The sequence below is a fragment of the Meriones unguiculatus genome, chromosome 10 (genome assembly GCF_030254825.1).
Source record: "Meriones unguiculatus strain TT.TT164.6M chromosome 10, Bangor_MerUng_6.1, whole genome shotgun sequence".
NCBI lineage: Eukaryota > Metazoa > Chordata > Mammalia > Rodentia > Muridae > Meriones > Meriones unguiculatus.
This window is the reverse complement of record NC_083358.1, coordinates 46,282,415-46,297,686: the sequence shown is the minus strand read 5'-3', so window position 1 is coordinate 46,297,686 and position 15,272 is coordinate 46,282,415. Positions and strand designations below refer to the sequence as shown.

Genomic DNA, 15,272 nt, shown 5'->3' with positions numbered 1-15,272 from the left:
TCTAACTTCACATATTGTCTTACTTTGCTAGTTAAATATTCCAAATTCTCCTCTCCTCACTTTTATATACCTCCCACTTTTATAACTTTATATGTAATGATGATGATTCTTTCTCTTCATCTAAAACAAATGAAAGTAATCAGAAAAGAGTCAAAGATTCTTGCTGCCTCATCTACCACCCACTATCATCTGAACCTATATCCTGAATATCTATCTACCTAAGTGAAGCTAATCTTTCTTATTCTTGCAGTAGACACGTTAGACCAGCAATTCCCTCAACCTTCCCTCATTCCCTCCCAGTTCATCATTCCCTGATATTCTTAATGTACTATAACTAATACAAATACTATTTTTACCAAGTCCTCTCAACTTGAATTTTTATTAGGGAGTCAGTTCTCTTAAGTATATCACTGGTCCCTAGTACTCTGGAACATACATGACTCTTCCCCTCGATTAGGACAGTTTTTTCTCTCCCTGCTTAGATACTTTGCAAGTTTCCTCATCTAAAAGTTTTGTATCAAATGCCACTTTTACAAAGAAGCTTACTCTGACTCCCTAATAAAAATTCAACCCACAAGTTGAAAGCGCTGGTTCTAATATCTCTTTACTGTACCATGGCCTGGCATGACAACCCTTCAATGAAATTTGCATTTATTTATGTATTTAGTCAGTTTAAGTACCAATACACCACACAATCCTTCACCCATTTCCTTTGCCTATAGAAAATTAATTTTATAATAAACATGTTTGAGAAAACAAAATTTAAGATAAAAAATTTCAATCATTTCTGTTTAGTTCTGGAAAACAGGCTGATATAACAGGGGAAGGGCACAACTGGTAGATGAAGAGGAAATCATATGCAGCTTATGGCGACACATGCAGGATGACTTCCTGTGCTGAGGTACTCAGTCCATAGTAACATGACAAGTGACAAAACAACATGTATATAATATTTATTAACTTTTATACCATTATTTTTAACTTCACTAGTATTTGTATCTTTGCCAAATCTGTGAACTTGTTTTGGCTTTATCCTTGAAAAAGAGCTGTAATTAATTCCAAGTTTATGCATAAGTTTATGCATACTTATGAAAACTGATAAGCTAAGATATTTTTTTCTTTCTTAAAAGGACGTGGGGTCTGGGTAGGGGCTCAGACTCCCTATTAAAAATTCAACCCACTAAAATGATCAATCCTCACTCAGGAAAACAAACGGAATGGAAAATGTAAGAAGGAGAAAACAGGAAACAGGACAGGAGCCTACCACAGAGGGCCTCTGAAAGACTCTACCCAGCAGTGTATCAAAGCAGATGCTGAGACTCATAACTAAATTTGGGCAGAGTGCAGCGAATCCTATGAAAGAAGGGGAAGATAGTGAGACCTGGAGAGGACAAGGGCTCCACAAGTAGAGCAACAGAACCAAAATATCTGGACACAGGGGTCTTTTCTGAGACTGATACTCCAACCAAGGACCATATATGGAGATAACCTAGAACACTCTGCTCAGATGTAGCCCATGGCAGCTCAGTATCCAAGTGGGTATCCTAGTAAGGGGAACAGGGACTGTCTCTGACATGAACTCAGTGGCAGGCTCTTTGACCACAATCCCCCTGAGGTGGGAGCAGCCTTGCCAGGCCACAGAGGAAGACCATGCAACCAGTCCTGATGAGACCTGATAAGCTAGGATCAGATGGAAAGGGAGGAGGACCTCCCCTATCAGTGGGCTTGGAGAGAGGCATAGGACAAGATAAGGGAGGGTGGGTGGGATTAGGACGGAATGAGGGAGGGAGCTACAGCTTGGATACAAAGTGAGAAAACTGTAATTAATATAAAAAATAAAATATTAATTAAAAAATAAAACAAAATAAAAAATTCAACCCACAAATACCTCATACTTTGGATCCCTCTGCTATTATATTTTTATTCCTACATTCCTGGTACTCTGTATACAAATTAGGTATATTTGTTAATCTCCAAATGGAACGTAAGGTTCACTCCCCTTGTGAAATTTCCCTCACTACTTAGAAGAGAGTAAAATATGATCCAAAAGTGTTTCCTGCTGTTTTCATGCAATCATCTCTTTAAAAATTCTGTGTGTATACATATGTGATGAGATAAATGTCATTTTTCTAATTTAGCCTAGTAGCTTTTCTCTTTGACAATAAAAATACATGTCATTTTCAAATATCCTAACTAGATGATAATAAATGCCTTTACCTTCAGGAGTTAACATGTGTTGTTCTTCAGAAACTGTACTTTAAAAAAATTTACTTTTTCATATTGTCCTTCCTCAAACCCTCAATTTTTTCTGTGAACAGCTTCATCTCCTTAATAAACAAATTGAGCCCCTAAGATCCTGTGTGACTTCCCCATGGGTCTAGAGTCCTAACTCAGCTGGTAACCAAGCAGGCAGTTTGTTAAGACTGGGATGGAGGCACACCCTAGATCTGTGACTTCAGCATGATGTTTCCTCTTGAGCTCAGTTTCCTCATGTATAAAATGGGGAAGGACAGGACTTACCCGCTGTGAGAACCTAATGAATATGGTGTATATCAAAGGTGCTGTACAGTGTCTGGCATTTAAATAAAAACTGCTACTACTGTTCATTAACATTGCCATGATGTTGTATCAGTGTTCTGTATTCGGGTCAGTGGTAAAAGGAGGTGTCAGACAGAAACTGACTAGTTGGCTTTTTTTCCAGTCTTCCTTGATCGTATGTGATGGGTGTGATTGTGACAGTTCTGTGAATGAAGTCATCACTGCTTGCCTTTCCTTCATAGTCCTATTCCTTTTGACTAAGTTTGGCTTTTCCATTGTATGTATAGAGTTTTTGCAGTCAGTTCTGAGCTCACCTTTCCTCCATTGCACTCTTCCTGACTTCCCCTGCATGAAGTCATGCCATCTTCTTTAAAATTCAGAGCCTTCAGAAATTCTGAAGGGGTAGAACCAGGAAGCCATGCTCCATGCTTCCAGGGTATAGCTCCAGCCCTACAGTCTTGCTCTCTCTAGTTTAGGTTCCAATTTTACCAAGGCTTCCAAACTTGTTCCGCACTGTCAGAGGAACACACTTCCACACACACCTGCTTACTTACTCTAACATGCTAAGTAGCTCTATCACTATTACTATTACTCCTTGGATAGCCCTTATTTCTTTGTGAGTTTTCAAGTCCTGTTCTTGTTTTAATATGAAGCCAAATTTCAACTTTAGGCTGTTCTCAGGCTTTTGTCTTTTTCTGACTCCTTAAAAAATACAGAAACCTTCCTCCACCCACTTAACAGTGACATACTCAGTAGTGTTCTGAGCCCACTGTAATGTCCTGTCCTTTCTACCCACAAGTAAGTGCCACTTACTTTATCTCTTTTATCCCATAACATTATAAAAGCCCTTGACTATAATGTTTTTATGGGGCATCCTAAATTCTACATTCACATACCACATGGGCCATTTAAGCCCTTCTTATAACTGTCTCCCCAACATCTAATATAACCCATGGTCTACAGGAGATGCTCAGTAAGTGTTTGTGAAGTAGTTAAGTGACTGAGATGATTTCAGTCATGCCAGCTTCATTTGTAATAGAAAATTTATAGATGAGTAAAGAATCCCTAAATATACCTGCCTTCCTAATACCTAGCATGGTGCCTAACACACAAGTAACTGATTTACTTTATGGATTGACTGTATGGAAGAATAGACTTTTGGGAAAGGGTAATGTCACATGCCACCTTTTCTGAGGTCTAAGACCATTATCCAGAATTTTAAACTAATCAATATGGCAGTCACATTAAAGTAGAGGCAGGTATTTAACCCTGAACAATGCATTTCCAGCAAGATACCTATAACCTACCAATATACCATCTGAGAGACTTTCAAGACTTTGCTTTTGTTGTTCCTCCTTTCATGGTGACCTATGAAAAGAGGCAGCATTTATAAATACTTGAATTTCCTTTCCTGCTCATTGAAGTCTCTGTTCTTCCTTAGGCCAACACAGGCAAGAATTTAGTCACACTCCCCCATACAACTGCAACAGCCATTCTGTGCAGTGACGGAACCATCTGGCTGGAACCTGAGGTTCTCTTTTCAGGGCCCCGTCAAGGTAAGAGGATCTAGAAAATATCACTAAGAAGGGAATTGATGTTTTACTTGAAGATACTGAATTTTTCCTGTCTGTACTCTGTTTTGAAGCCTTTGAATTTCCTCAAATCAATTACCAGAAATGTGGAGGAAAACCTTACACCTATGCATATGGACTTGGGTTGAATCACTTTGTTCCAGACAAGGTACTGACACACCTTACTGACACCCAATAGATTTTTGAGTTATGTACTAATTGAGTAAAGCAATTTATTAATTAACTAATTGCTTTTTCTTGGGGATAAGCAGCTCTGTAAGCTGAATGTCAAAACTAAAGAAATCTGGATGTGGCAAGAGCCAGATTCTTACCCATCTGAACCCATCTTTGTTTCTCAACCAGATGGCCTGGAAGAAGATGATGGTAATGAAAGTAATGAGTGTTTTTGAACTTTTCTTTGTGTCAAAATTCAGTGTGTTTACTATTATTAGTCTAATTACTCACTAACTTTCAAAAGTGATTTGTTTGTGTGGGTTTTTTTATTTTTTGTTTGTTTGTTTGTTTAAAACGTGGTTTCTCTGTGTAGTCTTGGCTGTACCAGACTCAATTTGCTGACCAGGCTGGCCTCAATCTCCCAGAGATTTGACAGCCTCTGTCTCCCCAAGTGCGAGGATTATAGGCATGTGCCACCACACCCAGCTTCAAAAATGATTCTTAAGCTGAGTGGTATAGCACTCAAGAACTGAAATTTCTTTGAAAGTGACTTTCATGTGTGGTCAGTTCTTATTGATTGCTACTAGAAAAAAAAATGAAAAACAAACAAACAAACAAAAAAACCCCAAACCGAACAAAAACAAAACACCACAGTAAAACACCTTATGTGTCAAAGTAAAACTCTGAGTAGAAGGGATGAGAAAAGGGCATAACAGCAAGAATTCTAGATATTTGCCTTTCTTTACCAAAATGTATTTCTGAATAAGTAGATGGAATGCTAAGAAAGAAAATAGAATGTTCTAGCAAATCAATGAATGTACACATCTGGGACTCTAGTTTTGTCTGTCTGTCTGTCTGTCTGTCTGTTTTAGTAAGTTTGAGCTAAGAAAGAATCCAGAGTCTTAACACATAGTGGAGCAACTTTATTACATAGCATCATTCTCAATTAAGCATTAATGTTAGAGGGTCTGGAAAGCTGGGTCAGTGGTTAAGAGCACTGCCTGCACTTGTCAAAGACAGGGTTTAATTTCTAGCACCCACATTATAGCTCACAATTCTAGGTTAGGGTGATCCAGCACCTTTTTCTGGCCTCAGTGGGCACCAGACATACATGTGGTACACAGATATTCATGCAGGCAAAACACCAATGTGCATAAAAATAATAAAATGATTTAAAAACATTAATTCAAGGACATGGAAATTTATTATACTCTGCAGGATTAAAATATGGGAAACTCTAGAAAGATGAAATTAAAAAAAAATGTGGGAGCATTTTCTGATTAGTAGTTTTTACATTTACACCACTCTTTCAAAAAGAGTAAAAGGTATGTTTTCATTTTGTTTAAAAGAAGTAAACTTACATATAATATGGTCTTGAAAATTACAGTTATAACACACCCTTCTGCTTTAAACGTTTTAAAGAATACATTTTTTCTTGATCATAACTTTTTTTGTTAGTCTTATATTACAGATAAGAACGTAGATCCATTAACTTAGTCAACATTGATGAGTTACTACTTTGATATTGTAGTAAGATACTGTGGTACAACTGTAAGAGAGACAAAGCCATTCCCTTCCTGGGAATAGTGCTAGTTCAGGAAGATAGACTTTAGAGGATTCTTTCAAGTGGTCACATGGCCAGATAATTAAAGGACCAGAACAAGCTAAGGCACATGCTTTTCTATATTTGTTAATGTAATAGCACCTTGCTACCTGCATAATTTCAATGTCAGATAATCGTAAGACCTGATTATTTTGAATCTTTATTTTTTTAATAATTTTTTTTATTTTTAAATAATTTTATACATTCACTTGTATCAAGATCTGATTTTAAATTCTCAAAATTGCCTTAATTAACAGGTGTGGTTCTGAGCGTGGTGGTGAGCCCTGGGGTAGGACAAAAGCCTGCATATCTCCTGATTCTAAATGCCAAAGACTTGAGTGAAATTGCCAGGGCTGAAGTGGAGACTAATATCCCTGTTACATTCCATGGACTGTTCAAAAGATCATGAACATACTCCAGGTCAGAAAAAAATGGCTTCGGATAAAGTCAATTTTTGCCAGGTCTGAAAACCTGATTCAGTCTCTGTAAGCCACATTGTGAAAGGACAGAACTTACTCCAGGAAGTTGTCCTTTGACCTCTACACACCCATCATGGTATTTACAGGTCCACATGTACTAAATAAATGTAAATTTTAATTAAAAAAATAAAGAAAACCATCAACATATTCTAACAAGACACTAAGAAGGCCAGCTGGCTCCAAATCTACAATTAATTTCCATTTATTTTAGCTTGCTGTCTATCATGGCTTTTTGTTGAAGATATACATAATTTTGTGGTGTTTTTCAGAAATCACTAAGTTGAGCAAGTAGTTCCTTTAAAAATTAAATGATTATTTATATGATGAGACTTTCTCTGAGCGATAAACAAACTGGGATGCTATTTTAAGCACTTACTAATCACATAGGAAAGGAATATGGACTTTTAAAGCTGCCTTTTCTTGCTCAACTTTGTTCATAGCAGTTTTATTTGTAATAGCCAGAATCTGGAAACAATGTCCCTCAATGGAGAAACAGATACAGAAATTGTGGTACATCTACACAATGGAATACTACTAAGATATTAAAAACAAGGAAATGCAGGCAAATGGATGGAACTAGAAGAGATCATCCTGAGTGAGGTAACCCTGAAACAGAAAGACAGGCATGGTATACACTCACTTATAAACATATATTAGCCTTATAATATAGGATAGCCATATACAGACCTAAAGGAGGTAAGCACTAAGGAGGATGCTAGGGAAGATGCTTAAGTCTCATTCAGAATGGCAAACAGGATAGACACCAGAAGTGGTGGAAGAGAAGAAACGGGATGGGAGTCACTATAGAGGGTCCTCTGAAATGATTCACCCAACAGAGGATCTAAGCAGATGCTGAGACTCAGGGTCAAACTTTGGGTAGAGTGCAGGGAGTCTTATGGAGGAAGAGTGGGTGGGATTAGAGGGACATGGAGGGCACTGAAGCCCCACAAGGAGACCAACAAAACTAAAAGAATCTGAGCCCAGGGGTCCTGCAGAGACTGATGCACCAACAGAAGACCATGCATAGAGAGGACCTTGACCCTCTGTTCAGATGTGGCAGATTGGCAGCTCAGTCTCCATGTGGATCTCTTGAGTGAGGGAAGCAGATATAATAATGCCTCTATTATGAACTCTGTTGACTGTTCTCTGATCACTCCTCTATGATGATGCAGCCTTGTCAGGCCATGGAGGAAGAGAATTCAAACAATCCTGATGAGACTTGACAAGCTATGGACAAATGGCAATAGTGGAGAACTCCCCCTTTCATTGGAATAGAGGAAGGGTATGAGAGGAAGAGGAGAAAGGGTGAGACAAGGGAGATGAGGGAGGGGGCTGCAATATAGTGAATAAATTGTGAAGAAAAAAATAAAAATTAAAAAGTTGCCTTTTCTATAATGAAAGTTGATTTTAGGATGCTATATGCATACATATTTCACATTGCTCTTTAACATTAAAAAAGAAAGCTTTCAATTCTTGATTTCTCTGTAACATTGCTCAGTGAAGGAAGAGAAAGTGTACTTAGTGTCAAAATAAACATTTTTCTTAGACCTGGAATGCCATCAAGGACAACATAACAATTTCTTTGTGTATATATTCTTTAGAAATTATATATATATGGTTACTTTTATATATAATTGCTAAATTATTAGCATATATATGCTAATAAATATATGGCTAAAAATTCTCAAGCTCATAAGCTTTAACTTTCTTATTCCATACTATGCTTTATTCCATTTAAAGTAAGCAATGATTACTTCTGATTTTTTAATGAAAAAATCTGTGTGTAGATGAATGGGACCTCCCATCAAATAATGTCTCTAAGATTAAGTTAAATATTAAAGGCTTTTTATTAATGAAAGTATATATGGTAATGTAGTACTCAAAGTTCTCTAAAGGAGCAGAATTGATAGAAGTACATATATATAATAAAGTAAGATAAATTAACACATTCAGATTAAATTAATTTTAAAAGGTTGCTTTTTAAGAAAAAGCTACCCACTTGAGAGACTGAGAGAACCATGATTCTTCTGGCAACAAATGAATTTGTTTTAAGAAGGAAAATTTCACTTGAATTAGTATAACTCTACATGATAATGAACAGTTATATTTAAAATAACAGTCCGCTTACATGTAAGGTCTTTTTTTTTTCCATTTTGGGTATCTTATACTTACCTTAGCCAATGGAATAATACAACAAAACTTCTGATGTTCAAGAGGCTACTTGTCAGCTGAGGATAAACTGTGATCCTAGCACTTGGAAAACTGAAGAAGGAGAATCACAAATTCAAAGCCAACTGGACATATAAAGTAAAATTTTTTAAGATTTTATTTATTTATTACGCATACTCAGTAAATTTAAAGGCAGCTAGTCTACATAGCAAGACACTGTATCAAATAAACATCACAAAAAGAAAGAAAAAGAAAAAAGTAAGGAAAGGAAGAAAGGAAGAGGAAATTATTTTCTCCTTGTAGACAATTTTTACAAAATCTCTGTACTACATTCTAAAGTAGAAAATGCAAACAGACATCAGAGAGAGATCATCTTCTGAGGTAGTGTGACTCCAATACCCCACAATCTAAGGAATAAAACGCTATGCTTTTTAAATTTGGCCTGATAAGAAGTGTGGTAGTTTGAATAGGAATGGCCCCCATAAGCTCCAATATTTGGATGTTTGGTCACTAGGGAGTGGTACTACTTGAGAGAGATTTGGTATGGCTTTGATGGAGTAGGTATGGCCTTGATGGAGAAAGTGTAGTCTTGTTGGAGGAAGTATGGCCTTGTTGAAGAAAGTATATCACTGTTATTGGGATAGTTTCTCCCTCTCTCTCTCTCTCTCTCTCTCTCTCTCCCTGCTGCCTGTAGATCCAGATATAGAACTCTCAGCTATATCTTCAGCACAACATTTGCCTGCATATTGCCATACTTTTTTTTTATTTCCTTTTTTTTATTTATTTTATTTTTTTTTATCAGTTACATTTTATTAACTCTGTATCCCAGCCGTGTCCCGATCCCTCATTCCCTCCCAGTCCCTCCCTCCCTCCCTCATCTCCACCGTGCCCCTTTCCAAGTCCACTGATGGGGGGGACCTCCTCCCCATTCATCTGATCCTGTTTTATCAGGTATCTTCAGGACTGGCTGCAAAGCCCTCCTCTGTGGCCTAACAGGACTGCTCCTCCCTTCGGGGGTGGGGAGACCAAAGAGCCAGTCATCGAGTTCCTGTTAGAAATAGTCCCTGTTCCGCTCACTTTGGGAAACCAATTGGTTACTGAGCTACCACAGGCTACATCTGAGTGGAGGTTCTAGGTTATATCCATACATGGTCCTTGGTTGAATGTCAGTCTCAGAAAAGACCCTGTGCCCAGATATATTTGGTCCTTGTGGAGCTCCTATCCTTTCCCCATCAGACTAACTCCCCTTCTTTCTTATGATCCCCTGTACTCTGCCAAAGGTTTGGTCATGAGTCTTTGCTTTGAAAACACTGCTAGTTAGAGTCTTTCAGATGTGCTCAGTAGACTCCTGTCATACGTTCAATGCACATCCCATCTGTCTTTCTAAACGAGGATTGATCATCTTACCCCATGTCCGCTCAATTGATTATCTTTTTTAGGTGTATAGATTTCATTATGTTTATCATATCTTATAGGTCTATATAAGTGAGTATATCCCATGTTTGTCTTTCTCCTTCTGGGATATTTCACTCAGAATGATCTTTTCTAGATCCCACCATTTGCCTGAAAATTTCATGATTTCCTCCTTTTTGATTGCTGAGTAGTATTCCATTGTATAAAAATACCACAATTTCTGTACCCATTCCACCGTTGATGGACATCTGGGTTGTTTCCAGGTTCTGGCTATTACAAATAGAGCTGCTATAAACATGGTTGAGCAAGTGTCCTTTTTGTGTACTTGAACAAACTTTGGGTATATACCTAGCAGTGGTATAGCTGGGTCTGGAGGAAGCACTATTCCTATTTGTCTTAGAAAGCGCCAGATAGCTTTCCAGAGTGGTTGTACCAGTTTACATTCCCACCAGCAGTGGAGCAGGGTTCCCCTTTCTCCACAACCTCTCCAGCATGTGTTATCGCTTGAGTTTTTCATCTTGGCCATTCTGATGGTGTAAGGTGATATCTCAGGGTCGTTTTGATTTGCATTTCCCTGATGGCTAATGAGGATGAGCATTTCTTTAAGTGTTTTTCTGCCATTCGATATTCCTCTGCCGAGAATTCTCTGTTTAGCTCTGTTCCCCATTTTTTAATTGGATTACTTGGATTGCTGCTTTTCAGCTTCTTTAGTTCTTTGTATATACTAGATATTAGTCCTCTGTCAGATAAAGGGTTAGTGAAGATTCTTTCCCAATCTGTAGGCAGTCGTTTTGTTTTGATGACGGTACCCTTTGCTTTACAGAAACTTTTCAGTTTCATGAGGTCCCATTTATTGATTGTCGCTCTTAGAGCCTGTGCTGTTGGTGTTCTGTTCAGGAAGTTGTCTCCTATGCCAATGAGTTCTAGGCTGTTCCCCACTTTTTTTTCCAATTGATTTAGGGTATCTGGTTTTATGTTGAGGTCCTTGATCCACTTTGACTTTAGTTTTGTGCAGGGTGATAAATATGGATCTATTTTCATTTTTCTGCATGTAGACATCCAGTTGGTCCAGCACCATTTGTTGAAGATGCTGTCTTTTTTCCATTGAATGGAATTGCATATTGCCATACTTACTGCCATGACAATAACAGACTAAACAAAATAAATTGTAAGCCAGCCCCAATTAAATGTTTTCTTTTATCAGAGTGTGGTCACGGTATCTCTTCCTAGTAATAAAATATGACTAAGATGGGAAAAATCTAAATGCATCCCCTGAAGAGCACCCAATCTATTAAAATTTAATATGGGTAATCTCTAAAAGCAGCCACAAATAAATTAATACTTATGGGATACATACTATGAACTAAGCTCTTTCATTCCCACACTTATGGTATAAAGATGAGACAGTGATGCCTAGTTGCTTTCTTAAAAAGTAATAAAGCATTGGTTAACATCTACATGGAAATAAAACACTTTCTCCTAGAATACTTGGCTCTGATAACACCCAAAATATTCCAATTACTTTACTTTTTCATTTCAAATAACACCACTATTATACTATTTAGGTACCACGTCTGAGTACATACAAAATTTTTAACTGCTCACTAACTTCTACAATTGATTTGTAAAACCTCCATGAATAATAATGGTGGGTGGTGGTGATACATGCCTTTAATCCCAGAACTTTGGAGGCAGAGACAGGTGGATGTGAATTTGAGGCTAGCCTGGTCTACAGCATAAGTTCCAGGATCGCCATGAATACACACAGAGAAACACTGTCAAATAAATAAGTAAATAGATAGATAAATAAATAAATAAGTTTCCCTGTTCCAAATATTGTATCATGCTGGAGCTCTACAAAGTCCTACTCATACACTCTATGTTCTTATTTTGCAAGAAAATTTGAAGCTCAGCAAAACTGAACAGATTGGCTAAGTTTCCACATCAAGCAAAAAATATTTAAAGCCATGAAACAAAATAAGACCTGAAAAAATAGAATAAAAGTCTCAAATGCTAAGCACAAGCACCTCCAACTCCATCTCTGACTCCCCAGGACATTTAAACACAGTAATTGGGTGTGTCAGGGAGATGGGAAGGAGTTTACAAAGAGGAGCAAAGCATAAATATAAGCAAAATATATTCAAAAAATTATGGCGACAATGCATTTTTTCCTTTATCCTTTTTTTAATTTTTAGTTATTTTTTAACCTTTTTTTATTAATTGTACTTTATTCACTTTGTATTCCCCCATAAGCCCCTACCTCTTCCCCTCCGGATCCCACTCTCCCTCCCCCTTCTTCACAAATGCCTCTCCCCAAGTCCACTGATAGGGGAGGTCCTCCTCTCCTTCCTTCTGATCTTAGTCTATCAGATCTCATCAGAAGTGGCTGCAAACAATGCATTTTTAAAATGGGTTCAACTACAGCAAAAGCTATAATAAGCCAAATGAGAGGCGGATTAATAATCAGTCCAAAAAAGAAGGAAGAGGAAAACGGAAAACAGAGCATTAAGACCAAAAATGTCTTAAATGTTCTTTTCAATAAAGAACTGATGAGGAATAAGATGGTAGTGGAGTGGCTGAGGAAGACGTAATCCAAAAGTTATTTTTTAAGATGAAAACTTACGTTTGTTTATATGATAAGGACGATACCATTGACAAAGAAAATAAGGAAAAAGAGGAAGATTTGGAGGACAGTATCAAATGGACAAAAGAGAGTGGGATCTGGATGTTCTCTTAACGACTTTCATGTCAGATAGGTTCATGAAGTTGACAGTCCACACATAAATGGAAAATAACTTATTCCAAAATAAATGATTTTGGAATTTAAGGGGAAGAGATCATAGAAGAAGGTTGGTGGATTGTTGTGTGTTGTCAGATTCTTTTTAGAGTAAAGTTAAAAAAACTACAAGTTGTAAGATAGAATGTCAGAAACTCATAGGGATCATAGTAAAGGAAAATAAGATCAAGGCAAGGACACAGAAATGCATGACCAAGGAAGGCTAGAAAAGCCAAAGTCAAGTTATCACAATGTAGTATTTGCAGTTATATAAATGAATGCGAGAGTCTAAAATTCCATAGGCACCCACACATATGGACACAGGGATACACACACACACACACACACACACACACACACATGAGAGAGAAAATCAGATCTTAAAAAGTCTGAGACGATGTGAGGCTAAGCACTGCACTCAGGGTCAGCCGCTTTGGACCCAGAGAAGAGCATGTCTGATTGCATACGGGTTGATGCCCCAGGTCCCGCCTCTGAGAAAAAGGTATCAGACAGGTCTGATGCTCTTTGGGTAGATGACACCTAAATGAACAAAGTCCCAATTTATTTCTAATATCAGAGATCAGAACTCTACTCTTGCCTGATGCATCTAAAACAAAAAGGGGGAACTGTAGAGAGCTGCGGAATGCCGCGCCTTAAAGATGGAGCTGGTTTCTGCCTTCCACCTTCCCGATGGTGAGTGCTCTCTGTCACGAACAACTCCACATTTGGCTAAGGCTGAGGATCTGGCTTGCTTCCATGTATGTGGACCTATCTGCATTGCCCACGTGGCATGCTGGGGTTGGCTACCCAGAGGCTATTTAAGCTGTGGGCTGGCTTTCCCCAGGGTCAGATGATTGTTCAAGGTTCCTGAATAAACTGCATTGATTGAGAAAAAAAAAAAAGTCTGAGACACAGAGACTAGAATTGAACGTTTTCATAGAGTTAAAAAGAATAAAGAATGGCTGGTCTCTTTAATATAAGGGGTTCAGGAAAGAAAGAATCACTAATTCGAAAAGGCCTGAAAGATGTAGTATTGTGTCAGCAGCCTATCATAGTTATCATTTGAGAAGCTCTACCCAGCAACACCTCAAAACAGATGCTGAGACTCACAGCCTAAAACATTGAGCAAAAAAGGACCTGGAGCTGACAGGAGCTTCACAAGAAGAACAAGAGGGCCAACTCTACAGGGTACAGAGGGTCTTGCTGAGGCAGAAGCATCAAAGAACATGCACAGGACCTAAAGCCCCTTACAAAATGTAGCCAATGGGCAGCTTAGGCATAATGTGGGTCCTCAAGTAAGAAAGCAGGTTCCTCAAGTAAGTAAAGCAGAGACTGAATCTGACATGGACTTTCCCACTAGGTTTTTTATCAAAAATGAAAACAAGAACAATTACAACAGATACTGAGGAAAACCAAAGAATCATTAGGTCTTAACTTCAAAAGCCTGTATTCCACAAAATTGGAAAAATCTAAAGGAAAGTTAAATCAAAGTTAAACCAAAGTTAAATCAAGATCAGGCAAACAGTTTAAACACCCCTATAACCACTAAGAAAATATAAGCAGTCATCAAAAATCTCCCAAACAAGAAACAAAACAAAACATCAACAAAGAAAAAGCCCAGAGCCACATGGTTTTAGCTCAGAATTCTACCAGACTTTCAAGGAAGAGCTAATACCAACACTCCTCAAACTATTTCACAAAATAAAAATTGAAAGAACATTGTCAAACTCATTCTATGAAGCCACAGTCATCCTGATACTTAAACCACAAAAAGCCTCAACCAACAAAAATAATTTGGGACCAATTTCCCTCATGAGCATTGATACTAAAGTTCTCAATAACATGCTTGCAAACTGAATCAAAGAACACATCAAATACATCATCCACCATGATCAAGTAAGCTTTATCCCAGGGATAAAAGGATGGTTCAACTTATGAAAATGCATCAATGTAATCCACCATATAAACAGACTGAAAGAAAAAAAACACATGATCATTTCATTAGATATAGAAAACTCCTTTGACAAAGTCTAACACCCCTTCATGATAAAAACCTTGGAGAGATCAGGCACAATAAAAGCATATACAGCAAGGCAATAGCCAATATCAATTTAAAAAAAGATAAAAATCAAAGCAATCCAACTAAATTCAGGTATAAGGCAAGGCTGCCCACTCTCTCCATACCTCTTAAACATAGTTCTAGCTAGAGCAGTAAAACAACTCAAGGAGATGAAGGAGCTACAAATTGGAAAGGAAGAATTCAAACTATTCCTACCCGTGGATGATATGATAGTAATCAAAACTGACACCCAAAATTTTAGCAGAGGACTCAGCATGGCTTTCTAGCTTAGGATGAATCCTATATCTCTCTCCCAACTGGGGAGCCATAAAAGCTGTGACTGTGTCCTGGCTTATTTGGCATGCCTTCCTCATTTTTTCATCAGCACTTTTCAGCAATCCAATCATTATCAGTCTGTATTAATGATTTGTTTTCTCGGTGCAACAAATTTTCCAATAAATTTGGGAAATAAAGAGTTCATTTTTTGATA

At 37.7% G+C, this 15,272-nt stretch overlaps 1 protein-coding gene across 2 annotated transcripts in view; it reads left to right on the top strand.

Moving 5' to 3' along the window:
* Window positions 1-6,295, top strand: part of Rpe65 (retinoid isomerohydrolase RPE65) — a 29,259-nt gene extending 22,964 nt beyond the window's left edge. For both annotated transcript variants that reach the window (XM_060393275.1, XM_060393273.1), the window contains 4 exons: window positions 3,980-4,094; window positions 4,184-4,278; window positions 4,382-4,493; window positions 6,144-6,295. In XM_060393275.1, coding sequence (XP_060249258.1) covers window positions 3,980-4,094; window positions 4,184-4,278; window positions 4,382-4,493; window positions 6,144-6,295 — 474 coding nt within the window. The remainder of the gene's footprint in view (window positions 1-3,979; window positions 4,095-4,183; window positions 4,279-4,381; window positions 4,494-6,143) is intronic.
* Window positions 6,296-15,272: the final 8,977 nt, after the last annotated feature.